General features: G+C 43.2%; 1 protein-coding gene across 1 annotated transcript in view; it reads left to right on the top strand.

Annotated features, from left to right (window-relative positions):
- Positions 1 to 27,692, top strand: part of MAML2 (mastermind like transcriptional coactivator 2) — a 211,167-nt gene that overhangs the window by 139,487 nt on the left and 43,988 nt on the right. The window contains exon 2 of the mRNA XM_050980279.1: positions 6,093 to 7,541. Within this exon, the coding sequence (XP_050836236.1) occupies positions 6,093 to 7,541 (1,449 nt within the window). The remainder of the gene's footprint in view (positions 1 to 6,092; positions 7,542 to 27,692) is intronic.

The following is a 27,692-nucleotide window of genomic DNA, read 5'->3' as shown; positions in this document are numbered from 1 at the left end:
GCTCACCAACAGCGTGGGGCTGAAGGCACCTGTGCCTCCTCCCCCTCCTCAGGCAAGGAGAGAACAGCTGGTCCCATTCTTATGAACACAGGGCAGGTGGCAGAGGACACCTGGAGCTGAGCACCTGCAACCTGACTGGAGCAAGAAACATCTTCTGCTACCCTGCACAGCTCTTTGCACCCATGGAGGAGCCACCTTGTCCTAGCCATGGTGCTGTGAGGACACACCAGCTCTCAGGGCTGTGTGCAGTGCCCAGGCCTCCATTCTGTCACTCAGTCCTGCATGAAAAATTAACAGTGCTTACCAGATCAGCATCATCCAGCAGATTGGACTTTGTCATATCAGAGTGCTAAAATCTCTCTGAAGACTACTCTCATGCTTGCATCCTCAGCCACGTCAGGTAGATGCTGCAGCTGAAGACAAAAGATTAAAAATAAATGTACTTGAGCAGTGCAGAGAAAGTGAAGAGCAGAAGGGCTGGGAGGAGGTCCTCAGAAGAGGATCACACTACTGAGATTTTCAGGAGAGACATCAGGGTGAACCTGATTCTCCTGGGTGTGGGACGGAAGGGGAACAATCAGAGCCAACAGATTTCAGATGTGTAGAAATAGTGGTGATGGGAACCCTCAAAACTGAGTCTGTAGTCAGAAATGGGCCTTGAGGGTGTCTGTGTGATTGTGGCATTAGTTGCTGTGGTGGTCCCAGAGATGGTATCTCAGAGATGGCCCCTCATCATCCCTATGTCAGCCCCAGGGTGCCTCTGTGGTTTCTGCCTGAAGGGGTAAGAAAAAAGGAGAGAGGCGTCTGGTCCTCCTGCATGCTGAGAGATTCCTGCAACAGGGAGGCTCTGCACTGGTGTGCCCTGGTCCCTGCCTGGAAAGGTGCTCCCCAGCTTGGCACAGCTCTGAACAACACAGGAGGTGATAGTGCTGGCAGCAAACACTGCCAACTACTATTTTAAAACTGAGAGTTGCTGTCATTCAGAATCAGGCTATAAGCTAAAGGGTGGCTTGCTAGGTCTAGCCCTGTAATGCAAAGGTGCTTTCACAGGATAAATAACTATCATTCAGCATCTTTTCCTCCTTTGAAAGGAATTTTTTGCCCAATTTTAATTGTTTGAATATTTTTCATATTTTTCCTGTAAATCCTTTGCCCTTTTGCTTCCCCAGCCACATGGAGTATTTTGTTTACAGTGTAGCCATTGTTTCCATTGCAGTTGACATATATTGTGAGAAGTCTAGGTAATCCAAAATGGACCTTTTAAAGTGGATTTGTTTGCTGCTTTTGCATTAAAAGCCCAAAATCCAGAGCTGCTTTTTCTATCATCGGAGATGTTGTTCCACAGGAACTGCTGACACTGCCACACTGCCTGCTTCATAGTGTGGGGTTTCAGTCAGTAGCACCTTGGGAGTTCCATCCCTGTTGTTCCTCCACACAATGTAAGAACACTGCAAACTTTTGTAGAAAATTGTGAGAGTTGGGAGAACAAAGGTGGGAGGATGCTTCCTTTTATGTCTTCCACTAAAAGGCTTAGTGGGGACTTAAGACTATCAAACTGTGGTATTTACTCTGTAGTTTCCTTGGGGTATTTTTGGTGTTTTAGCCCAGTTTTAAGTGTCCAGCTATAAACATTTCAAAATGACAGTGTGATACAGTACTAACATCTCTGTACAAAGGCTTGATCTGCAGGCACTATGGAGTTACTTGGGCAAGTCAGAGGGACAGCTTGTGTTTTACTTGTCCTGAGAGCTGTGAAACTCAAGGTGCTGGATGGTTAGTCTAAGAGCTCTGCTGAGCACTGCGCTCCTTCCTACAGAATGTTAAATGACATAAAGAGCAATTTCTAAAGGCAGTCCAACTGCTGAAGCTATATGAAATGCACAAAAAATAAGATTTTTATTGAAAGAGAAACCTGTTAGACTATTATTTCCTGCTGACACAGACAATCCTTTTCTTGACTATATCGGGTAGACCCTGTGGAAAGAAATATAAGGTGAATACACATGAGTAATATCAGAAATGTATCAATGATGTGATAAAAATATTGTTCAATATGGATATTTTGGAGAAAACAATCTGTAAAATTTCTCATTGACAAGCTGTGCTTTTGCACCAAAACTTTTTTTTTTTTTGTTTCCATTTTCTGGAAAAATAAAATGAGCCAAAAAAAAAAAATCAGCAAAATCCTCTAGTTTTATATTTAGTAAAACAATTCAACCAAAAGAATGGTGAAGCAAAAACCTTTCTGTTTTTGCAAAAGGAGAATTTATTTGGTACCAGGATTTGATGAGCCCTAATTATTAGTTCAGTGGATTTCCTGCTGATTTGGCCTGGTGTCAGAGAGCATTAGAGGAAAAAGCTGCCTCTCTTAAATTCCTTTAAGACTCTGAATAAGTTTTAAATATAAAACTTATAAATATTATATATGTCCCTCTGCAGAGGACATGGTATCACATCGGGTCGTTTAGATCAAGTCCTCTCTAGAGTTTGCCCTCTGCTGTTCCCAAGCACTTTGTCCAGGAACAGCACTGGGCAGTCTCATAGAAATGATCTCCAGAGGCTCAGTTCTAACTTCAGAAGATCAATCATCCAGCACTGCCTTGCTGTAAGTGCATGACCTCACACTGACTCACCAGAGCCTGCTCAGCAAAAGATCTCACAGTAACACATACTGCCAGGAAATGCCTGTGCTCCGTGATGCTTCATCCAGTGCTGCCCACCTACCTGTGGGATGGAGCTGGGCATGGAGGGCTTCCTCCTCTCCCACTTACTGTCATGTCACTCGTTTCCCATCACAGGGCCTTTCAGTATTACACAGTTCAAGCAGTTTGAGATGTGTAATCACAAGCCTCTTTGATCTGAGGAATGTTCCTGTGTATGTTATAGGAACTTTTGCGTTATGTTTACTGACCCAAATCAATCCTAGCTTGCAAATTGAAAGAGATGGAGCTTGAAATCTGGCAAGTTGGTATGTTTATTTTTCTTTCCTTCTGAAGAGTCTGTGCTTTGCTTGGGTAAAAAGGACTTGAGTACTGACTTTTAGTCAGTAATCAAAAAACATGATTGCTAGAAAAATGCAAATATTTCAGTGATGGAACCCTGGTCCTTTCCCTTCTAAACAAAAGAGGCATAATGCTGGGGCAGCAGTGCCCCGCCAAAGGCAGCATGCAGAGAGGCTTGTGATGGACGCTGCTCATCTTCCTGAACAAACACAGACCACTGCCCTGAAGCCCCCCCGACGTATAATTGGTAACAGCTCAGTGCAAGGAGGTAGAGGGGGCTTCATCCCTGTGGGCTGCCCACTCCCATGCCCTCTCTCTCCATATCCTGAACTCATAGGGGATGTGAAATCAGGACCTTTTTAGCAGCCTCAGTGAAGATCCCTGAGTTCCCTGCACCTCTGCAGCCCCACTTGTTCTCATTTCTGCTTTAAGGTGTGGACATCTATTGACTGATGGTGTTGTCAGCATTCCAAGGGTTATGTGTGCAAGGTTTTGGGGACATGTAATAAGTTACCACTTGTTATTCTTCAGAAATGTACAATCCCCTTTTTGGTGGGCAGATGTCATGAAACCACGAGTCCTCCAGGCCATGCTAAGGGAGGGGGTGCTTGGTTAAGGGATCTGTCTGGAGATCATGGGGCTCTGCCTGGCTCTGCTGCTGACTTGTGTGTGGCAAACCACTTCCCAGCTCACCTACCTCACCCTGCGATCTGCTAGAAGCTACTTCAAAGGCAGGTGAAAAGCAGATACTACACGCAGCACAATGTAACAGCAGCATTTTTACATGTGTCAGAAAGCTTGGTGCAGGTGCCCTGAAAATGCGGAGTTTTTTAAACAGCTCCCTCTGCTTCAAAATGTCAGGCAAACCCAAATTAACTTAGAAAGTCATATTAACCACATAAAACATATACATATGCAGGGGATGAACTCCGTTCAGCCTTTCTGTCAGCAACACATCTGAAAGCAAAATGTGCTGCCAAGTCATGTATTCTAATGACCTGCGGACTTCCCCATTTCCCAGGAAGATGAATTTGAGTGTACAAGCATGGTTTCTAATAAACACACTGACAGCAAAGTTGATGGTAAAAGGAAGTGCAACTTACCTTTTTTTTGTTCCAAAGGAAAGTACAGTGACTCATGTGTCAGAAGGAACATGCTAATCCAAGACAGTCTGTTCTCTTTGCAGTGACCACCAAAACTTCTCCCCAGTGAGAGATACCTAGCGACAATTAATTACTCTTGCATGCACACAGTCTGTAGACTTATAAAGTAGGCACCAACATGTTTGTCCTTATGAAAACATGAATCTGAGATTTAAAAGCTATGCTGGAAAGTTAACTTGAAATATGAAATTGGGTTTTCAGTGTCAGAGAGAGAAATTACAAACTTTATTTTTAAGGGCTAAATCAGTGACCTGATGATGCAATGGAAGAATATGTGGATTTGGAGGAAATATGTATTTCTCAGTTAAACTCTTTTTGAGCAATTAATTGATATTCACACCAGAATAAAATTTTTCACATCTGGAGTTATTTGGGAAGAGCTTTTACCTATGGGTAAGCCTGAAACTGAGGGACATAGAGGCCACAATAGAGTATTACGTGCCCATGGACTTCTGTACATGAAAGAGCATGATTAAAATAATGTGAGTGGAAGATCTCATAAATCATCCTTCCTCACTTAGCTGGAGAATTAGAGCTCTCGGTTCTCTCTGCCCTTCACAGCCTCCCAAGATATCACAGTGTGTACAGGCATTATTTATTATTTTCTCACTGGCGCACACAGGTGTTTCTCAGATGGCATTGTCTTGATTCCTCCAGGGCCATTGCACCTCTGCCCAAGTGCAGAAAGGCAGAAGATGAGCTCTGTTTCACTGCTTATTTTCCTGGCATTGCTCGTGGCTGAAACAGGGACAATGTGTGCTGGCTCTGCAAAGGCTGCATGTGCACACTCCTCGTTGTGTGCCCCTTTGCTCATGGAATCATAGAATCATTAAGGTTGGAAAAGACCTCTAAGATCAAATGTACAGGGCTAAATATAGGACAGCTGCCCTTGTTTCAAAGTGATCTGTTCTTTTATGAACTGTGTTCAAAGCAACTCTTCTTGAGGGCATCTGCATCTTACTTGAGGGTATATGTACCAAGCCCAGGCTTTTCAGCTCATGGGACTGACATCTCTGTTTTCTGTGCACAGGGTGGGAATTTGTGTGTACAGCCACAGCAGATCAGTAGATTGGGCAGACAGAGCCATGAACCTCTTTCCTTTCAGTAGGCCCACAGGGCTGGCAAGCAAATGGAAGTATCACTGTAAATATTCAAGGAAAAGAAAATAGAGTTACAACTCTCAGAGCAGTTGGGTGGACTGTATGTTTTATAAGAGATATTTCAGGACATAAACAACAAGAATTTAATGTACATCTTTGGGAAATAATCTGGCAGGAAGTACATCATGGGCCAGACCCTTGGCTGACATAACCTGACATGGCTCCAGTGAACTAATTCTCAGTTTTCAACAATATCTAACATTTTTAATTATACACATCTCTGGCCAGTATAAACCTACATGAGCTAAGGATGCCTCTTGTGTGTGCCATTATAATGTGTTCAAGGACTTTTGGACTCTACAGCTGTCAAAAATGTTTTTTTGGATTAAATACCAAAATTGAGAAAATTAAAACCTGCACCACTGGTAGGCACAAGGGCAGATTTCATAACTGCATTTGTCTCTGCTGTGTAAAATACTTTAGATCTGTCTGGCTCAGCTAGATTGGAGTAGGTCTGGAGCAAAGGGGCTTTACCAACTACAGCTCTGGCTACCTCCATCCCTCATCATACCTGTGTGGGGAAGGGGGTCTGTGATGAACAGGAGGCAGCAGTGCTCAAAAAATGCTGATGGCAAGGGTGGTGGTGGCAGGGAGATTCACCACTTAAAGCCTATTTGCCTACAGTTCTGCACAGCTTCATTGACAAAAAAAAGCCCAGAGGAGCTTTCTGAACTAAGCAATGCTTACCTGCCTGTTGCCTTTCAAGCAATTAAATGATTTCTTTGGTATTCATCTAATGATATTTTTTTGGTCTCTGCTTCTTTCAGCTTCAAGGCTCCTTGAAGAGAAAGTTGGTGGTAAATCTGTCACCTGTCAACAAAAGGCCCAATGGTGTTTCAGAGAGCTCTTTCCTTGACATTAAGAGGATAAGAGTGGGTGACAATATCCCAGTGGGACAAGGTGGACAACATGTTAACAATTGCCAAAGCCAGTCAATGTCAGGAACTATGACTGTGGGGCAAGGATCACAAAGAAAGGCCAGCAGCCTAGCAAACAATACCCATGCTAGTGGGAATGACATGTTTAATATGACTTTGAAAGAGGTAAAGAAAGAACCAGGAGAAACAATGTCCTGCAGCAAACACTTAGATGGCCAGACATCCCACGAGAACATGTTCCCTAACAGATATGGGGAAGACTCCTGGGATCAAATGATGGATCTTGAGCTTCAGGAACTGTTTAATGAACTGACTAACATATCGGTGCCACCAATGAGTGATGTTGAGCTAGAGAATATGATAAATGCCACGATAAAACAAGATGAGCCATTCAACATTGACCTTGGGCAGCAGAGCCAGAGGGGCCCTGTGAGATCTCTGCAGATGGATAAGATGGTGATAAAAAGTGAGTATGCAGCAGGCATGAATCAGGCTCCTGTGGGCTCCCCACAGATGAGGCCTTCTTCTACAGGTCCAGCCTTCACTATGGCTTCCACTGCCATGTCTGCCTCTTCACCCATCCCCTCGGTGCCTCAAACACAGGTGTCGCAGGTTTCTTCTGCGTCCACTCGGCCGTTGCCTAACTGGCAGGAGGTGTCTCATGCACAGCAGCTCAAACAGATTGCAGCCAATCGGCAGCAGCATGCCTTGATTCAGCAGCAACAGCAGCAGCAGAACCAGTCAGCCAACTGGTCTACTCTCTCTCCATCAGGACCTTCCCCTGGACCCTTTGTGCAAGAGAAAATCCCCAGTCCCTCTTTTCGCCAGCAGCAGTTCAGCCCACAAAGCTCAGCAATGCTTGGGGTGCCAGTGAATGGAAACCAGACAAAAGGGATGAACAACTATGTTTATAAACCAACCACTCCCCAGAGCAATCCCATGGACATAATCATGCAACAGAAGCCTCAGGACCTCAACAGAAACTTTATCAACAGCGCTCAGCCACCTCTAGAGCAGCATCATGGCAACACAAAGCCTTTGTTTCACTTTAACTCAGAGCAAACAAACCAGCAGATGCCTTCGGTTTTGGGTTCCCAAAACAAGCCTGCCCTTCTGCACTACACCCAGCAGGCACAGGGTTCAGCTCCCGTGCAGCAGCCACAGCAACAGCAGCAACAACAGCCGCAGCCACAAACTGCTCAGCCTCTCCCAAACCAGTCTCTCCAGAGGCCACCTAACGTAACCCTAGCAATGCAGCAAAAAATGATGCTTCAGAAAATGCAGCAAAGCCAGCAAATCTCAGGTTTGCAGTATCCAGTCTCTCAGCAGCACAGACAGGTAAGACCAATTCCTCCTTCTTTGTTACAGAATCGTTCTGGTCCCAGTAATAAAAAGGCTTTTCCAGCCTGGCCTCATTCCTGCAGGCAATGTGTCCTAGTGGCACTTAATGACCCTCTCAACATGCACTTCTGCAGAGCTGGTGATGGCACGTTTAGAACCTTTTCAGGTGTATCATGGATGCACATTTAGAACAATTTCAAGAAGGACATGCTGATAATGCTTTTCTCTTCATGCAATGGAATGAATATGTCACTGCTATATATTATGTAGCTACTTGTCAGAAAGGTGAGTTAGCAGGGCAGATGCAAGTGTATTTTGGACTCCCATCTAAGTTTTCTAGCTTACAAAAATTTAGGCTCTTTTGAAAGTCAAAATTTTAATGAATTCCTATGTTATCATAGATAATGTGTTTTACAATGTTCATTTTTATGCCATCATTTTTCTCAGGGAGGCAGGGTTAGGAAATTCTGTTTTTAGATATCTTTTGACTGATATGACAAAAAACACTGTTTGCACATTTGCTATCGTTTTGGCAAAGAAAAACTAAGATTTATCTGTGAGCTTTCTAAACACCCATCACACTTCTGGGAATATTCTGTGGATAAAATACATGCTGAGAGATGAAGGAGAAGGTTGCCACAGATATGTCTACAATTATATTCCATGTAGCCAGCTCCCACTGTGTTATCATAAGACAGTACCCTGACAAGATCTGCTGTTTTAGCTTAGTTGTGCTATGCCAAGTCCCTGTGCACCCAGGTCTCAGATCCCAAGTTTCAGACCTGCCAATCAAAGTGAGAATGTGCAAACTTGCTGTACCCCAGAGTCTGGAAACCAGGTGCAAAACAAGTAAAACGTATTTGACCTTGGAATGTTTAGGCAACTCTGAGTAGCTTAGGTGGGATTTCATCTCGGCATATTTGAAGATATGGAATTGCAGTATAGGTGCGGAGATCATTTGTAGATGTGAAAAAAGCTATAAGAAGCTGCTTAAAAATGAAAGCCTGAGTTTTCCATGGACTCCCAGAAAGTAGCACTGTGAACGAGTCCTTCCAAGCTGGAGTTTCTTCACCAAACTGTATGAACAAGCTGATGCTCTAATAAGAGTAAATACAGTTGTATGCCTGCACACCTTTCTCCTTTTAATTCTTTTAAATTTCCTGTGCAACTAACCATGACTTACTCCAACAACTCCCTTAGCAAGAGGTACCAGGTGAAACCTAAGGAGAGGTGTGAGAAATTGCTTTGTGGAAAGATGCTGTAGAATGAGTGTTTGCAGGATGCAAGCACAGTTTTGCTGTTTTATGGGAGGTGTCTGCAAGCCGTTGTTCTTCTTGAGCCACTGCGTGCTCTCTTCTTAGGTGCATTTCCCCATTCTCTTAAAAGACTGGCAGACAGAAGAATTTTAACAGTTCCTTCATTCAGCCATCGTGAACCTTCCAGCAATCTGTCATCACAGGGGAGACAGGCAAGACTTCTGCAAACAGAAGTCTGTTTTTCTGAAAACATTTGCAAGGTCACATTCTGGAGAGGCATAAAAACATGAGAGCAACTCTGCTTGAAGTAATGTTAACTACTTGGGCTGCTGCTTATGGAGTCCAGCCAACAAGAAGGGAACTGGGCACCTTGGCCCTAGTAGTACGTGCAAGATTTACCGTGAGCATAGCGGGATTGCTCACCTGTGTGGCCACAAGGTCTTTGGTTTAGGAAACTTCTCCAAAGTGATATTGTAACTTTAGATATTACACCAAGGAGGGGTTTTGCCCATCACCACAGATTTCTTTCTGCCAACTAATTTTCCAGTGTTTCGAGTCACCTGACCACTTCCCTCAGCTGTTTTCTGCAAGATGTGGCTACCTGACCCACAGCACAGTTGAGAAGCTTGGAAGTTTTTTAGACACGGATTACAGGGCTTTTGCAGTAAGGATGCTGTTTTTCCTCTGCTCTAGAGAGATAACTGGCTTTTTTTAGAGATCCCTAGCAGTTGTTCCAAAGTGCTGATGAAGTTCAGAATATCAATGATGTCTCTCTCAATTAGAGTATTTTGTAGTTGCTGGAACAATACTTAGAAATATAATTGATCCATGAATTACAGGGTTTTTAAAAGGTTTGAATGTAACCGTTTACCTGGCAGTATTTATGAGTCCTGTGGACCCTTCAGGACCTGCCTGCACTGCTGCAAGAGCCCACCAACCCCTTGGACAGGGCCTGCTTGCCACATAAATCTAGATATTAAATCAAGAGGGAGGAGACACTGCTAGTATTATCTTCCAGTAAAGACAACAAAGGTCAAAGCGACCTTGTGGGTCGACTGCTGCTGATTTTAGCAATGGGGACATTACCTCATTTAGGCTGCACAGCCTGCTTTCCTGAAGGATCATCTCCCACCTCTGAGTATTTCTTCACATCATTAAAAGTAATGCATGATTAATTACCAGCATTTACTAATTAAATTCATGATTAATATTTATTTTACTCATGCTCTATTTCTGCTTGAGGAATCAAGATTTGATTCTGCTTGGTATCATTCAGCTCCTCCTCAGATCATTACAGGACCATGTCACAACTCACGGCAGTGCTTAGTAGCTGGTAATGTGAGGGCACATTCACAAAGGATTGCTGTGACACTGCCATCAGAAATCACTGACTAGAACACTGGAATTTCACATCTTTAGCAGAACTAGCTCACCCTTTGGATTTTTTTCCTCCCCAAGCTTTAAGATCCCCAAAACCCATCTGAGCTTGGTTTTATCAGTCCAAACTGGTTAACTGGAAATGTTAGGCTTATAATTTCTCTGCTTGTCACATTCCCTTTTTGTCAATTGAAACAAACTTACAGAGGGATTTGCTAATTAGATGTCTTTTGCCTCTAGGGAAAAGTCATAAAAATGATGGAAATCATCTTGGTTTCCTGGAAGGTTGATCTGAATGAAGGGTTTGTTTGCCTCTCTCTTTTATTCTCCGTTGTTCTGGGAAAGATTCCTTTCTCTTGTCTATCTGAATGCAACATACACATAGTCATGAAAAAACTCATGGAAATTCAACACTCTCTTTGTTTAGGAAGTACTTGGAAGCTCCAAATTCTATACAGGTTTAATCAGGTGTGTGATACTTCTACAGAACCTCAGCTGAAAATCTGTAACTGGGCCTGTGTAAAAGTCTAACTTTACCCTTTTGAAGGAATGTAGTCCAGTCAGTGAGAGATGCTTCTGAAATAAGACTTAAGATTTTTGAACTGAAGGCTTGATGTTTTTAACTAGTCCAAGAAATTCCTCACACATTTTCAAAGTTTTTGATCAGCCATTTTATTTGTTGAATACGATCTATTACTTTTCTGTGAAGAAGTAAAAAAAATAAAAACAAAACAAAAAAACCGAACAAAAACCCCCCCCACAACAACAACAACAACAACAACAAATGCTTGTATCTACTAAATAAAATATTATTCATCCCCTTCTGGTTTTGACCTAAAGCCAAATTAAACTCAAGGATTTCAAGTTGAATTTTTCTCCAATTGTTTTTATTCAACTTCATTTGCTCAAGGGAAGGGAGAATAGAAGGCTGAGCTCATGAGAACAGGAACCCTAAGAGAGCAAGGCCACTTCATCTGCTACATGTGGGCATGTGTCCTATTTAGTCTTGGCCTTGAAGGCAAGGATAACACAAGGGATCGTGAGAGCTTCACCCTCCACTTTACATGAACAACCAGTAGTCCGTATTTTTAAGGCTCTGGATACATCAGTGTAGATACAACCCACAACACTGCTTGTGGAAAACTCAGGGCCTTGTTAGTCCTTGTTCTTTAAGAATTGCTTTGAGGATGGGATCACCTTCTCCTTTTTCATGCCTCTACACTCTTTTTCAATAACCCAAGAATTGTGATTAGTCACAGTTTAAGGGGTGGTGGTGGTATTTGCCCTTACTTGTCCTAATTGGAGCACACGTTAGATCATTTTCTTTGCTGGAACTTAACAGGCTCCTTTTATGTCCAACCAGTCTTCCTTCCTACTGAATACTGAGCAGTCCCTTCTCTAGTAGCAGCTCCTAGCATGTTTTCCCTGTAGGATTACTGATCAGCACTGCACCAAGGGATGTGCCACCACAGAGGAGCTCCAGGTGCTGATGTGATCCCCCCTCCTAGCAAACAATTCAAATACACCAGCCCTTCCAATGCCCAGAGCTTAATATGCATTCAACATCTGAAATATCTCCAAGGAACAGAGGTGGTATTTCAACTAACCTGGCAGTTCTGCAGAGATCCTGAAACAGATTCTCCTCTCATTTTCTCCAGTGTAAGCCCAGGGAAATTTCATTTATTTTCAGGAGAGTGTAACTGAACTCACAGCAGGATAGTTAGAATCAGGATATGACCTTCTAGTTTTTGTTTTTGGTTTTTTTAAAGCATGGGTACCATGTGGACTGAATAAAAAGTATGTGTTAAACTTTCATATAGCTAGGGTGCTATGTGAGGAAGAAGCACCAGGACCAAAAGAACTAATGTCTTTTTTGACATTAGTTATTAAAAAACTCTTACCATTCATTGCTGAGTAGTAACTTACATTTCTAATTTAGCCCCTGAAATTTCTCAAAGAAAATGTGTCTTCTTTATTAAAAGAGTATTTTCCTAAACCTCTGTGTTTACCACTATGGAAGAAAAGAAGAACATACTTTGGTGAGGCAATCTCTCTCTTTTCAAGTGTGAAGGAAGTATTTTACAAATTTTTGTGGAATGAAGAGAGAAAACCTAGAGTAGCTTTTGGTAATGGGTACAAACCAGGACTTGAATTTTACTTAGATCATAAATGACAACGATTCCAGGCTTTTGGAATCTGTAATAATAGAAACTGTTCCATAGTGTTAGAAAATAACAATGTGACCTTTCTCTCAAAGCTCTCTATAAAAATAATATTTGGATGACAGCTCTTCTTGATAGCTCCATTTTGGTCACATTCCCTTGTACAAGGACTTCTGAATTAAATATTCTGGATAAAAACTTGAGTATGTCCCAATAACCACCACCAATTGCAGAGTCATAGCTGATTTATGAGTATGAAACCAGAGAGAAAATGTTGTCAGTTCCTGTATTGTCATTATGGACAGTTTTCTTGGTAGTGCCTTATATCATTCATGCTCCGTTTGCTGAACAAAATACATACACAGTCCCATTGTGGACAGTCAGTCCCTGAGGATATTGTAATTCAAAGTCTCAGAGACACCCCAAGTTCCATAAGATTTCTTGAACTCTTTGCATAAAGCACTTACACTGGAAGAATAGTAGGTTATTATCCATGGTCAAAGACTTCTCGGGGAATTTGGGAGGTAGATGAGACAGTTCCTGACATCTCTTTTGAACTGCTTTTTCAAGGTACTTCCATGAAGGTACCAATGAAAAACATCATTGAACTTCCCTGGGTGAGTTCTTTGCTAATGTCAGCACACTTGAAGTCTCATTCATTATCTATTAACATTGTGAAAGTGCCTGGGAGGTCCACTGAGAGGGCAAAATGTAATTCCATGAAGAACTGTATAAACTCAGATTAAAAATGTCATCTGTTTCAAAGGGATAACATTGATCTGACTTCTGTAAGATTCAAAGATAAGATGGGTATTATGGAAAGAACTTGATAGGTGTGAACTTTTCCCTACCTGCGGGTCTCAAGATGTTGGTTTGAGAACTGCAGTGATCCAAGAGACCCTTCATAACTCAGTCAGTTGTCTTGGATGTGGGGGGGAAAAACCTGTTGTTGGAAGCAGAGGGTACAGTAAAATTGTTAGCTGCTTCAGCCCTCTGATTATACTCCACCACAACCTGGAAGGCATGGGCTAGGGAAGGAAAGCAGAGGCACAGCCAAGGTCCTGAAGTGTGTACATAGAAGATGAGGTTGGCTGCAAGGAACAAATGGCAACTACAAGATCCACAGTGCTGGTGGCTGAGATTACAGTTTACCGGCCTGGGGTGGTAGCGTAAAGTGAGGAGTCATCAGCAAAAACAGGACATGAGCTTGTGCTTATTAGGTTAACTGGAAAGGAAGTGTAACAGGACAAGTCTGAGATAAGGAACTGTGAAGATGGCATGTTAACCAGAAGGAAAGGGGCCAAGGATTCTTCAGGTCTGATTCTCTGCTAGGGAGGTAGTTAGCCTACCTTGATCTGTGAACTTTTCCATAAAGTTATGGTGTCCACCAGGGCTTCTTACCTGGTTGAAGTGAGGATTCCTGCTATTGCTATGCGTGCATCTGAGGCCAGAGTCAAGCCCTGAGTCAACTTCCTGCAGGGATTTTGGAAAGGCAGCCTGGAAAAACAATATAATTCCACAACCATTTGGAGCTGGCATGGTGAAAAACCCTTTCCTGTAAGTTTTTACTTGTTTGCAGGCAATTTATGAATACCTCAAGAAGTCAAGGAACAAAAAAAAATTAACAAGCCCCAGTTCTCCCTAGAGTCTTCTTATTATTTTAATTCCCCGAAGTGCTCAAGAGTGCTTAGTCCCAGTAATTTATCTCTCTAGGGGTTCAAAATGAAGGAATAATTTAATGGCAAATATTTATTCCTCCATTCAGCCACTTTTACTGCTGGTGTTTTAATAGTGGAGACCTGCCCCAGGCCACAGATGACTGTTGTTAAGACAGCAACAGACCTAGTAATGTTCCTTTAATGCGAGTTTTCACGGGTGAGTTTACCATTTGAATGTGATGCTGTTCCAGAAAATCAGCCAGATGCTCCAACAGAACTATTCCAGAACCATCTGCCTGCTTCATTTGCTGCATGCCTGTTTCTGGTAATGTACACACACAGTGTAAGAGACAGGTTTTGCCCTGAAGAATTTATAAGCTAAATAAGCAAGCCAGCCAAACCTTGAGATGAAGGAAATCTTACTGTATATTTTATATATTCTTGTGTATTTGGGGAAAGAAATAGAGAAGGAAGATGTCATTCAAAGCCATTACAATCAATCCACTGGAGTTGTTTGATACGCTTACCATTGCAGAAAAATCCTCTGACAGATTCTGGAGTTGAACCAGACCCAGTGAATCAGTAGAAAGCACAGGAATTGAGTAAAAGGAGGGATAAATCCATATATACCAGATATCTGTATTTCATGTGAGCCCCCTAGCCTCCTATGTAACCAGTGAGGAAGGCGCTCTCAGAGTACCCAAGAAAGGCACATGGTGGGGAATCACCTCTCTGCAGAAGACTCTCAGCACCCGTGAGCCCAGCTCTGCTGCTCTGCCTGATGGACGTGTGCAGACTGAAACTTGCGTTCTCACACTGAGTTATGTAGCAATGTGTCAACAGAAGGGGAGGACAGAGGCTTTGGACTCTCTTATGTGAGGTTACACAGGATGGAAGAGCTAATCTAAAGACTAGACGCTTCAGAAAAGGCAAGAAGTCCTTCCCCACCCTAACCTTGTGTCTACTTCTTCCTCTGGCACCAGCTCTGGCACTTGTACGAGCTCTTACAAGGCCAGCAGAGAGCTATCCTTTTTCTCTCTATGTAGGTTTCCTTCAGCTTGTGGGGTCAGGCAAAGCCAACACCTGAAAAAGGGAAGAGGCAGGAGCACCCAGCTGGAGACCAGAAGCAGAGATGGGATTGCTTCTGCCAGCAACAGCGAGCTGCTAAACTCACCTCAGGTGGCTGGTGGTGGGGAACCTCACCTAAGGGGGTGTCTGGAGAAGGAGTGGAAGGTGAACAGCTGGCTGCAAGAAGGAGACTGGGTGTGGAAGGACAGGACAGAGAGAGTCAGGGAGCAGAAAGTTTAGTGCAAGGGCAAGAAAGAGCCAGATGGGACTGGACCTGGAGTAGGGCAATTGGATGGGATGGACAAAGCTGTAAGAGCAGGTGGTAAAGGAGTGAAGCACAGAAAGAGTGAGGGTCTGAGGGTAGGAAGAAGCCTGGAAGGCAGTAATACAGAGTGCAAATTGGGCTTGGGTGAGAGGGAATGAGTGAGAAGGATTGGGAGCTTGGGAGGAGAAAGCTGAGAGTGAGTCTGGGTGCAGGTAGAGGAAGGCAGGACATCCAAGGAAAATAGTGTGGGAGAAAATGGAGCAGAATAGGAGCTACAGATACACAGGGGACAGGAACCTACAGACTTTGCAATGGGGAAGTGGAAGATTGGTAACACTTAAAACTGTTTCTGTATCCTATGCCAGGAATAAGTGAAGGAGCATAAGGACTTCGTGTCCTGTAGTTCCCAAAGCATCTGCAGGAAGTCTTCAGAACAGGGCAGGAAATGCAGCCCTGAGCCTTTCAAATTGCCAGCTAAAAGGGCACACTACACATTTCAGGCCATGCTGTTCATCCTGTCAGTCAGGGAGACAGAATAAGCAGCGTATTTGTCCCACTGGGAAGCAACTAATACAACGCTTTCTCTGGTTTTCTTCCTTCAGGGGACCCTACAGCTCCTCCACCATCTACAGCTGCTAGTGTAGCCATTGCATAACTAACTTACAGAACAGAACAGAATACAATATATAGAACAGTTCAGTTGGAAGGGAGCTACAATGATCATGGAGTCCAATTGCCTCACCAAATCAGGGCAGACCAACATTTTTATAAGGTTTAAATACCTCTTAAACACTGACAGGCTTGGGCCATCAACCACCTTTCTGAGAAGGCTGTTTCAGGGTTTGAAGTTTCTTCCTACCTTGCCAAAGATATACACGAGGAGGAATGAGGGAGATTGGCCTTCTCAGGCCTTCATAAGAAACTGTGTAATCCACCTTGGTTGAAAAGTTCCCTGTGATTGACTGATGCCAAAATATTTGCAATAACCAAGGTGTGAAAATGAGGAAAGATGGTATTTTTATGGATCCAATTTGTTATGTAACTTGCATGAGGGAGAGGGACTGTGAGGGCTTTCTGTAATTCTGTGAAGATGGTTTAGATGTACTCTCACAGACTTTTCTTTTTCCAGTCTTTTCTATAATTTGCAGTGGTTGCAAGCCGGGCCACAGCCCGGCTCCAACTGAGTGATGAATTACTAAAGGATTTAGTGCTTTGGTTCTAGTTAGAAAAGCATCCAACTTTATCCATTGCAGAACTAGATTTCTCCGAAGGACTGTTAACTGCAATCCCAGCTAAAGCAGGTTTTGTTGGGGTGACTCCAGTCTTGTCTGGTTTCAGCTAGAATGGGGGGAAAAAAAAAGAATTACTTTTTTCTTTCCTACTGGAACTGGTAAAAGACATGGGAAGACAGAGGGATTAGCAGAAGTATTGAGAGCTTCACAGCCTAAGTGCAAAACAGAGTGGGAGGAGGGAGGGTGGGAGCAAATTCTGGCTATCCATCCTTAATCCAAAGCCGCCTGCTCCTTCCCAGGCTGTACTTCACTGTCATACACTTGCAAATTCACTCCAGGAATGAAAACAGACTAACTTTAAGCTTGTTCCCAAAGCTGCAAATTTGTCCCTGCTGGGTGTTAATTTAACTGCTTCCAGGGCACCAGGATGTCTACTGGTGCTCACTGGGCTTGCTTTCTTCTTTTTTTTTCACACATCTGGTGTTGTGAAAACTTCCAAGGCACCACACAGGAGAGTGATGAACTGACCACTTTTAACCCCTTCTGCAGCATGCTAAGCTTGCTACCTGTCTCTCTTCACTGTTTTCTCCCTACAACAGACTACATGAGCCTCATTATGCATGGGATCCATGAACACTAAAGTGGGTCTTTTGAGTATTTCACAGGCTGAGAATTGAGACTTTCTTCAGCTCCATCATTCTCTGTTTTTCCTGTGAACAAACCTAGCCTAACAGTAATAACTGGACTTCAAAAATTTCCAGCAGAAAGAAATTTATTTGAGGCAGGGAGAGGTTTTTTCCAAAATACTTCTTTTTCCGTTTGCTTTTATCTAGTGTTGCCACCTCCCAGCGGGGAGGGCGTTCGGCGCAATAGTTTCGTTCACATTATGGCAAGTGGTGGCCTTTTCCTGTTGGTTTTTGATTGCTGCCATTTGTTCACTAATGGCATTAACTGTTTATCTGCTGCATCAGCTGAACCAGAGCAAATCCAGAACAATCTGGGTGTCTCATTTCCAGGCTTAGCTGTTGAACTCTGCCTGGCTTTTGACACTTGGTTTGCTTTCTGTTGAACAAGTTGTTTGCATGACCAGCTCACTTGTTTCACTAACATATTCCTAGCAAAGGCATACAAACTGGCTTTTTATATCTTTGGCAAGGGCTTCCTAAAAAAAAGCCAAAGGTACTCTTCTGTTTTGGCCTGTTGTGCCATGACAGCCTCATGGCACAAGGAGCGTGCAAAGTCCTCTTTTGCTGTCTTCCTCTCAGCCCTGTCATTACTGTGAATCCTGAAGCTCTCATCCTGTGTTTCCAGCCCACTGACTGTCCCTTTTCAGCCCTCCTTCCTCTTCAGCACCCAGCTCTTGGGAGCTGGAACAGCATTGAGAAATATCTCACAGCCATGTGGGCTGCCGAACACAGTGAGAAAGCAGCAGCACTATCCTGTGGGTCTATGCAGGAGACCCAAGCGTGCCACAGTCCTTGATTTTGGCATCTTCTCTTCTTCGTGTAGGGCTTGCACTGCTGAGTTTATTTTAAGAGAAGTAAATAACTCTTGGTCCACAAATTACAGGCTTCCTTGGTAACCATGAAAGCTATTTCATGGGCCAAGTACAGCTGTGATGTCAAAAATCTTGTTTCGGATTTGAAATTCTATCAAGGCCACCCATCCTTTTCAGAAGCACTTCTTGGTGGGCCAAACTCCAGGGCCTCAGGCTTTTAATCTTCCAGAAATGCTATCTGGAGTGCTGGAGTCACCATCTGAACATACTAAGGAAATTGGATTTTTGGAGGTACAAACATTCATCTGTCTATTAAAGCCTGATATTTTTAAAGCTGCAAAGTAGGACCTACGTGTCCATAGCCAAATTATTTATGCAGATCTAGAGAATGTTCATCCAAAAGCCATATAGCTTTAACATATCCACCTCTGTTTTTCTTCTGACAAGTTTTCCAACCAGTGCACCTAGTAACCACTTTTGATATTGGCCATAAGTAAACTCAGGCTGGAAATTAACAGCACATTCCCAATTGTTTGGCTTTCCTGAGGAGAGTGCTGGTGGCCAAAAATGTTACTGCTTTTAAGATAAAATTTAAAATAAATGTTAGATATGTCATAGATAGGCACTCAGTTTAATAATGGGATTCTTTTCTACTCCTCTGCTTTCACAGCAAAATACAAACTAGTCCTCTGACTGGCACCTCATATGTCCCTTTCTTTGTTGGAACCAAGTGGGGATCTGTGGAGACCACCTCTAAGTGAAGAGGAGTAGGTGTCCCATGAGACACCAGATAGACTTACAGGCAAATGCCTGTTATTTATTCATTTAAATATACAGTCTGTTGTGAGGATATCTTCCCTCTCCTCTTCCAAAAGAATCCAAATAAAATCAAAAGCTAGTCAGTTGGTACAGTAACTGTATATAAATTTGCATATGAAACATTAATTAAAGTCAAGTTGTGGAAAAATTAAAAAAGCTAAAAGAATTTTGGACATTTGTGTGAAGATCACTGTGCTTGATACCAGGGAATATAGAAATGTTTGGACTGTTTGCTCAAATGTGCACAATATTAATGAATCATTTTAATCACCTTCATTATGTTCTTTCAAACAGAGGAGACTACTATACAAAACCAACCCTGACAAAAGCAACTTATAAAACCCAGAGGCAGTTGTGAGGCTGCTAATTAGATAACTTTGTCTTGATATTTGCATTTGAGCCTATGGATCTGGACAACACAGTGTATTACTCTCAGGGCAACAAGCAGACATGTCCTCTCGAATGACGTTTCCAAGGTGCCTTTTGCTCTCTCTGTCCCCCAGGGTAAATATTTGGAACAGTCATTATTGTGCTTTTCCCAAATTTTTCTTACATCTCTGGTCTTTTTGTGGCAACAAAACCATGCAGAAGGTGGAATTATGCTATAAATGTTACTTTAAAAAAAAAAAAAAAAAAGACAGAATGCCCAGATTTTGTGTTATTTTAGCCATGCAAATGCTACAAGCATTTGAACCAAGCATGAACCAAATTGAGTTCATGCAAAAATATCAGTAGGAACAGAGATAGTAGTGATAGCAGAAGTAATGAAATTATGTAATTTATGCTAATTGTTTTCTACACACTAATTCATCCATAAAGCTTCTGTGGAGTGAATAACTATTAATTGTTCTCTTTAAAGGTTAAAAATTGTCAAGGTGAGATCGACACTTTTTTCTAACACAGCAGGTGAAGTGGAAGCATTTACTAGACATGTGGTGCTTCTAAAAAGGTGTCTTCGAACAAGGTGGCTGAGTTGGGGAGAGATGAAGTAGATCTGTATTTGTGAAAATAGGCCATCAATTTAAATGCATAAGTATGGTTTTTGAATTTTATTATTCAAAATAGGATTGGATTCAGAATTAGCATAAACTTTGAGGATTTTGTAAAAAAATTTTCAAATTAAAATGTTTTGACTAAGTGCTTCCCTGTTAAAACTTCGGACAGGCAAAGATTTCTGCAAATTTCAAAGTGTTTTGAGGAAACTTCCTTTTAAAGATTTAGAGGTTTAAGCCGCCAAAGTGGTCAGAATTTAAATTCATTAATATTTAAATATGTATGGCTTAAACCATTTAAAAAATTCAAAGGTTTACATTCTATGCTGAGGGAGGCTGTATCTGTTGATATTCATCTATGATGGAAATGATGGATATTCGTGTATGATGGAGCTCATGCACACTACAGTAGAACCTTAGCACTTCACAAATACAAGGTAAGAGCTACAGTTCAAGTGTAGAGCACAGCAGAAATTGATATCACACCAAGGCTTCTGAATTTACATCTCAACTACTTCATATATGTCTATTTACACAAAAGTGATTTTCATGTGTGATGGTGAAGAGGGCGACTCTGTCTTTATTGAAATGTTAATCAAAATATTGTTCATAATAGCTATATTCCATAAGCAACAGTTTAAAATAAAAGATACATTTAAATATTTTGATTTCCTAGCCAATGCTCTCAAATATTGTGAGGCAATCTAGTTCTTGTTCCTGGTTCAGACTCAGGTCTGCCTGTTTTTTGTCATTGGTTCAGGGTGTTACTGAGCTCCTGTGAGAAACGTTCTGTAGTGAATGAGAAGGAAACAAAGCCTGTTCTCACCTCAAATTCCCTCCCCAGTTTTGTTCAAAACAGTGATGTAAAGTGCAGGAGTAAGTGTGGTAGAAGTGGGAAATGTGCACACAAACACACATGTACATACAGAGACATCCTGCACCTCTAAGTGTTTGCATCCCAAAACACCTGTGGGTCCATCTCAGGCAACACTGGCAGGGAAGAAACATCTTCCTGCAATTAATGTGAGACTTTTCAGAGAATGAGTATGAAAGAGGACATGTGGCCAAAGATCCTGAGTGACTTAGGGAAGACAAACTGGGAAGAAATAATCACTGTCTCCCAGCAGGAAAGTTGCAGACACCTATTGATATCATCAGGCAGCAAAACAAGCAGGAGGAAGGCATCTTATCCCTAATATCAGTGTACACTTCCTGTAGGCATCTTTGCAACACAACATGGTGGATACAAAAAGTCAGCATGGATGGAAACCTGGAGTTGGGCTAATTCAGAAGAAATGTTTGTGGAAGGCAGTCAGACAGTATGATGCAGAGGCAAAGCTGCACTCAAAATGCCTACATGGCAGAATCTGGAAGATATATTGGATACCCTCCCAGCACATAGTGGCTCTGTTCCTGTAGTCCATCTTTGAACACCTCTTGATCACTCTGAGGGTGACCACTATAACACACAGTTCTGTTTGGAGCCACAGAAATAAGGCTGCTTGATCATAGCAGAAAAGATTCCTGATACAAAGTGAGCCAGAAATGGTGCCTGGTTTGGGGGAAATCCACCTCCTCCAAAGAAGTTTACAGTCACCTGACCTACAGACCCTCACTGTGGCAGTATTTTTTTTTTTTCACTGGATTGGTCTCAAGTTGACCTGGCCCATTTTGGCCCAACAGCCCCAGACCTCGTGAAAGTGGATGTACTGTTGGCTTTTCAGCTGTGGAGCAGGCACAGCGATGTGATCGGGAGCTGCACCTCTTGGAAAGTCTTTTCAAAGGTGGCTGCTCTAGGAGAGCTCAGCAGCCCCAGAAGTATGTGCATACTGCCATATGTGCTCTTTCTGCTGCTATCTTCAGGGCAGGTTTACTGACTGCTTTCACAGGGTGACACAAATATCCTAAGGAGCAAATATCCTAAGCAACAGAAGGGAAATGGTGACTTTCAGCCATTTATACCTTAAACAAACTGGAATGGCGTTTGATGGAGGAGCCAAAAGCAATAGTGTCAAGGCCTTGCTTGCTTCCATATGTTTCTTGCAATAAATGGAGGAAATTAGATTTATAAACTAATTATATCAGGATCCTCTTCAAGGAGAGTATGTAAAGCCACCATAATACTAAATTCTGCTTTTTGCATTAAGTTCAAAAGATTTCTGTTGGTCACTAGGGTGATCTGGGGAAATAGTGACAACAAAACCATTTACTCCTCCCTACCATCGCAAGTTTTTAAGCAAATTTTGTCTATGATTCTGATTCAGCTGGAGATCCCCTTTATATCATTATGACCATAGGAAAGAATTTTTAATAGAAGAAAGCTTTAATTACATCTTCAGACCACTTTGGTGTAACAAGGACTTAGTGTTAATAAGAATCAGGCTTTAGGTGTTCCAAATGCTCTTTAAAAATAACATAACAATGTGCAAAGTAAACTCCAAGTTTATTAATTCAAGAGTAGTATGAGCAGCAGCAGCAGTAAAGAAACCCAATATATCCATCAATCAACACTGTGGAAGACTGTTTGTTTGCACTAGTTAGAGAGTGATGAATAGGTCCTCTGTGTAAAACATTCAGCTACAGTATGCGAGGGCAATAAATTATGTTTGTTAATTTTATACACCATACATATAAAAATCACTAAAAATTGTCACTACACTGTGATGGTGACTGAAAGGTTTGGTGCCATAGAACCTTTACGCAGTGCTTTTTCATCTCCACAAATGAAGGTCTCTGGTATTTCCTGCATTTCAGGGAATATGATATAAAAGGCCTGGAGGAAGAATTTTACCTACTAATCACTCAGGTTCCCAGCTGCCTCACTGAACTACACTTACCTAAATATGATGCTTCTCACTTACACTTATAATCCCCATTGCCTCAGCAGTCGTAGGAGAGACAGGGACCTCCAGGGAATGAGCGACTCTGTCCCCCAGGAGGTGCCAAGAGGCTTACCCTGCTCTGGAGAGGCAGGTGAGGTGGATGGCTCATCAGAGAGGTGAACAGAGAGGCATGAGCTCAGCTGTGGGGCCAGCCTGTGAGCACAGTCTTGGCCCTCTGAGCAACCAGAAAGGAGCATTGCAAATTTGGTCCCTAGCTAAGGTGGAGAAGAAATTTAGACCTGAGCAGCCAGCACAGGCTATGCAACCACATCTGCCTGGTATTTCACAGGCTGCTTTTCAAACTGCTTTTGAACCCGGGGTCAGCGGGCAAAGTCTTTTAAGCCCATGTCAGACTCCTGCAGTTTGGTTGGTCTTTATCTGTGTGATTCTTTCCACTTCTGGCTGTGCACTTTGGCCAGGACAAAACTTTGCACACACAAACTTCTGCTTCTCAGAAATTTTTCCCTCTAGCTGAGCTGGTTGACACTGTGTAGTCTGCAATAGCACTAAATAGTGCAGGCAGAAGTATGTTTGAGTATTTTTTAAACCATTGCCACAGAGGAGAAGGCAAGTTTGACAAACCACTTTGTGGAAGCTTGCTTTGCAGCAGTGTGTATTTCCCAAGTCATGGCAGCAAGAAAATGAGTCTAATGCATGAGATTGTTGGCATGTTATTAAACGGCAGTGTAAAAACTGTGCTTACTTTCATGGGAATGAGGTTCTTTGCCAAAAATGAGATGCCTCAGCTCCCCCATGAGACTTCATCCTAGTATGGAAGGAATGGAGGGAGCTGCCGTGAGCAGTCAGAGCAGATAGCAGGAATGATCCTGTGCATTTGTGGCAGCCTGTTTGTAAGGATGGAGGAGCAGATCCACCCTTGGCTGGCAGCAGATGCAGCAAGCCTGGCACAAGGTGAGGCTGACAGATCTGCCTGGTGCCCTTGCCCTCACATGCCAGCAAATATTCCCCAAACCGCTGCTTGCTCTTTCCAGAGCTTGGGTGTTGCTCCCACTTATACCTGGGTGGAGATCCAAAGTAATCACACTGAAACTCACTCTCATTTGCACTTTGCAGCCTGCTGTGGCTGCACAGCATGGCATGGCATATTGGACAGTCCCTAAGGGGAAAATCAGGAAGGCTTCACTGATGGCAACACTGAGGTTTATCCCCCAAGCTACACAGTAGAAATAAATGTGAAAACAAAGCTAGGGTTTTTTTATTTGTTAAACACAATTCTTTTCAACCCCCCTGTCAGCAAAAAGTAATTTTTTCCCTAGCTATTTTTATTTTATCAGAAATGGGGAAAACTCATTAACACTAGTGTTTTGAACTGTAGTTTAATAGAAGGCAGACTAACACAGTTCATTAAAATATGCATGTTTGATGTTTGAGGCAATGTTTGCAGAAATCCTTGGGGAAAGGATACTGTGGAGCTAAAATGATGTTTTTCACAGCCAAATGGCATAATCTCATTACCAAAGTTTTGTGATGAAGATGAAAGGTACACTTAATAATTGCAAGGGATAAACAGTTTTTTCTCCATAACTGCCCTTATTACTCATGGATAACAGATCCAGTGTGGAAGCTGACATGGCCTGGAGAAGGCTAGAGGGGAGATGGCGAGCGTGATGGAGGCTGGAGGGAGGGAGAGGTGGGAGCGGAGAGGAGAGGGCGGCGAGGAGATGGAGGGAGGAGTGGGAGAGGGAGGAGGGAGAGGAGAGTAGAGGCAGTGCGAGGAGCGGAGGGTGCGGAGAGGCGGCGAGCGATCGGAGGTGCGGAGATGGAGGCTGAGGCGAGGAGCGGAGAGGCGGAGCGAGGAGAGGAGAGGATCGAGGCGGAGAGCGAGATGAGAGTGCGAGGGACGCGTCGGATGAGCGGATCTTCTCTGGGAGTGGAGGTCGCTAGTAGTATGAGTCTGCTCTTCTCTTATACTATCTCGTTATCTTCTCTTCTCTTCTCTTCTATTCTCTTCTCTTCTCTTCTCTTTCTCTTCTCTCTCTTCTCTTCTCTTCTTTCCTTTCCCACCCACTTTGCTTATGATTCACCAGCAGTTTCTATGGACTGGATCTAAGGAATGAGGGAAACTTCTGTTCTCCTATTTCATGGCAGAGGAACATCCTGAAGAGATATATTTGCAAACATTTAGTCTGGTGATGCAGATGTTGCCCGAGGGGATAAAATTTTAAAAACTGAAATTCTTTTCCGTGACTCTTCTCTAATAGCTTTCTGTCAGGCTGCTCAGCACACTGCTCTGCAACCTCTTCCAGCTGGTGAGCCCACATTATTTCAAGGAAATCCACTGACCCAGTACAGCAAATAAAAACCTTGTTTTCCTCAGTTATCTTTTGACCCTCAGAAGTAATCTGTGGGCTCCTGGGCATCTGATCTTATGCTAAAACCAGGATTTAGGAGATCTGAAGGAGAAAGTGTACATCTGCCAGAAAAGTACAGCTCTTCTAAAAATTTCTCTGACCACATTGTCTTTGGAGATGGAAAAGAGGATCTTTACCTTGCTTGCAGGATATGGGAAAAATCCTTTTTTGCCTTTAGTTTAGTGCTGCTGTAGCACTAGTTGGAGTGGGCTTTGGGCTGTGTTCTTACACAGAACTGAAATGAAACCGCACAGTCAAAGCACTGGGCCCGAGTGTGATCTGGCAGACATGAATTTTACATGTCCTGGTGGACATTTTGTTGGGTACCTACTGGCAGCTTTGGTTCAGAAAGAAAGATAGATTGCACTGTGGGTTTTTTTCCTGCTACTTTACAGCTAGCTTGTCATATCTGTAACTGAGGCCCTTAAATCAGGAACTGACACCATTCCCATGTTCTAAATGATTATATGACCCTGTAGGATTGAGTGATGTGTTAATCTTTCCTAATTATACTGTAGTGTATCTCTTGTGTTCAAACACGGTCAGGAACAGGGCTGGTTCTGCTCCCATGGATGTGGATGGCAGGAAGCCAGCTGGAGCTGCACCAGGTCCCATTTGCAGCCCAGTGACCACGTGTCTGGGGGGAAATCGAAGAGCTTAGGTTTGTGGAAGATGCAAGAAAAAAGATGCTAGAGCAGGATGAGATCTAAAATGATGTTTTGAATGTTCTGTCTCTTTTGCAACGTGATTCCTCATTCATCATGCAAATTTATAATCTTCATGCAATTAAAAAATAATTTCTGTTATGAAAGTGTGTTTGATTAGCTTGTACAGTTGACAGCTAATAAAGCTGTGTGGAATACTCACACGCAAAACCTCTCCTCCTAGTGGGAAATTTCACTTTCTACTGAAGAAAAGGCATATTTTCCTTATTATAACCAGAGAGGGAGGATGAGAATTTGTTCTTGATCATCTTGTTAGTGGCTGTAGCCCAAGAACTTTATATAGGTTATCCAAATATGTTGTGCCATGACATAAAGCCATGACTCAGAAATGTGCCCAGCTGTATCCTCACTTATGCTGCCACAGTGACCATGTACAAGGGCATTAAATTAGTTGTAGAAATCACAGTAACTTCTTCTTTTGAAGCTCTTGATGCTCCCAGAATGATATGAGAGTGCCACAGGGTCAGTAAAGAACCCAGACCCATGAAATCCAAATACACAGTGGCCTGCCCCACAATTCCACATGGACCAGCACAGCAGTCCCAGCTGCAACAGTGGGTGGTTGCTGCCATTCCCCTCCTTCTTGCTGGTCACAGAGCTGGCTAAAGCCCTGGGGTGGACACATCTCTGCTGTCAGACAAGTGCTATTATCAGCTTAGTTTCTGCCATTCAGCAGCAGCAATGCTGCCATCAGAGTGACTCCTGTCAGCATACAGCGAGTCTCCACTGGACACAATGCTGGGGTGTCTGCTGCAAGGGAAACATCCTGCTGTGGGCAAACCTGGGAGTCCTTCTGCCATCCTGAAGGAGCTCTGGGGCATTCCCTGGTTGTATCACCCTCTCCTTTACATAACCGAGGGATTTGGAGGTATCTCAGCACATGTCCAAGTCAGCAAAAGTGCAGGTAGTCTTCCCAAGCCCTCAGCATGCATGGTGGTAGCCAGATCTCCAGAAGTGATTAGCAGCTTCTGAGGCTGTGCAGTGGAACTGACAAATGCCTGTATAGGACCTAATCCTGCTCAGATCCACAGGACTCCTCACTGGAACAATGCAGGCCACTGGGTCACAGCACCTACGGCATCTCATCAGTGTCATAGAGATGCCCAAATTTAGCCTTCACTAGTCTCATGAGCTCCTGTGTCATGCCTTTCTGGAGGCAGACCTCCATTTCAGGGACTGTGGTGGCCTCTGCCATATCTCAGAAGAGCCCATGCCTGGCAGAGTTTATTAGATGGATTTGTGATCCCTCAAGCCCTGTCTGCACAGTGGGCCAGAGGGTCTGGGACAGAAAACAAGCCCCAGGGAAGCTGTGCTGCTGGAGTGCTTGCCTCCTCCAGCAGCCTGGTCAGAGGCCACCCCGTGGCCTGAGTTGGTGCTGTGAGCCATGTCTGTGACCTGGGTCACTGCTTCGAGCCTCCTCCCTCCATGTGACTCAGGCACATGACCAATACGCTGGATGAGTCCTGCATGATTCAGCTCAGCAGAGCTGCTAATGATGGAAGGGGCACCACATGAGAGCTGTTGTGTGTTAAAAGGTTGCAAAAATGAGAACTCAGTACATTTTTAAATGAAATTGCTTAGGCAAGCTGGAGGTCAGGTATTCTAGAGCTCTTCGCTTGACAGCTGTCTGTCAGATTCATGTAAATTGATTTTAGCAGTCAGCATGCACCTGCCATCTCCACCTTTTCCAAAGACTTCGGTGCCAAATGTCAAAAATGGGGGATTTTGAGAAACTGATCCAGAGCTGCTGGTGGCTGTCATCCCAGGTTTGATGTTGAGTAGCTACAGTTTGAAAGGGTGGATGAATGATTGGTTCATGTACTGCTACAGAGGCGTTAGCTT

This window comes from Serinus canaria, chromosome 1 (assembly GCF_022539315.1).
Source record: "Serinus canaria isolate serCan28SL12 chromosome 1, serCan2020, whole genome shotgun sequence".
NCBI lineage: Eukaryota > Metazoa > Chordata > Aves > Passeriformes > Fringillidae > Serinus > Serinus canaria.
This window is presented reverse-complemented; position numbering and strand designations above follow the sequence as displayed.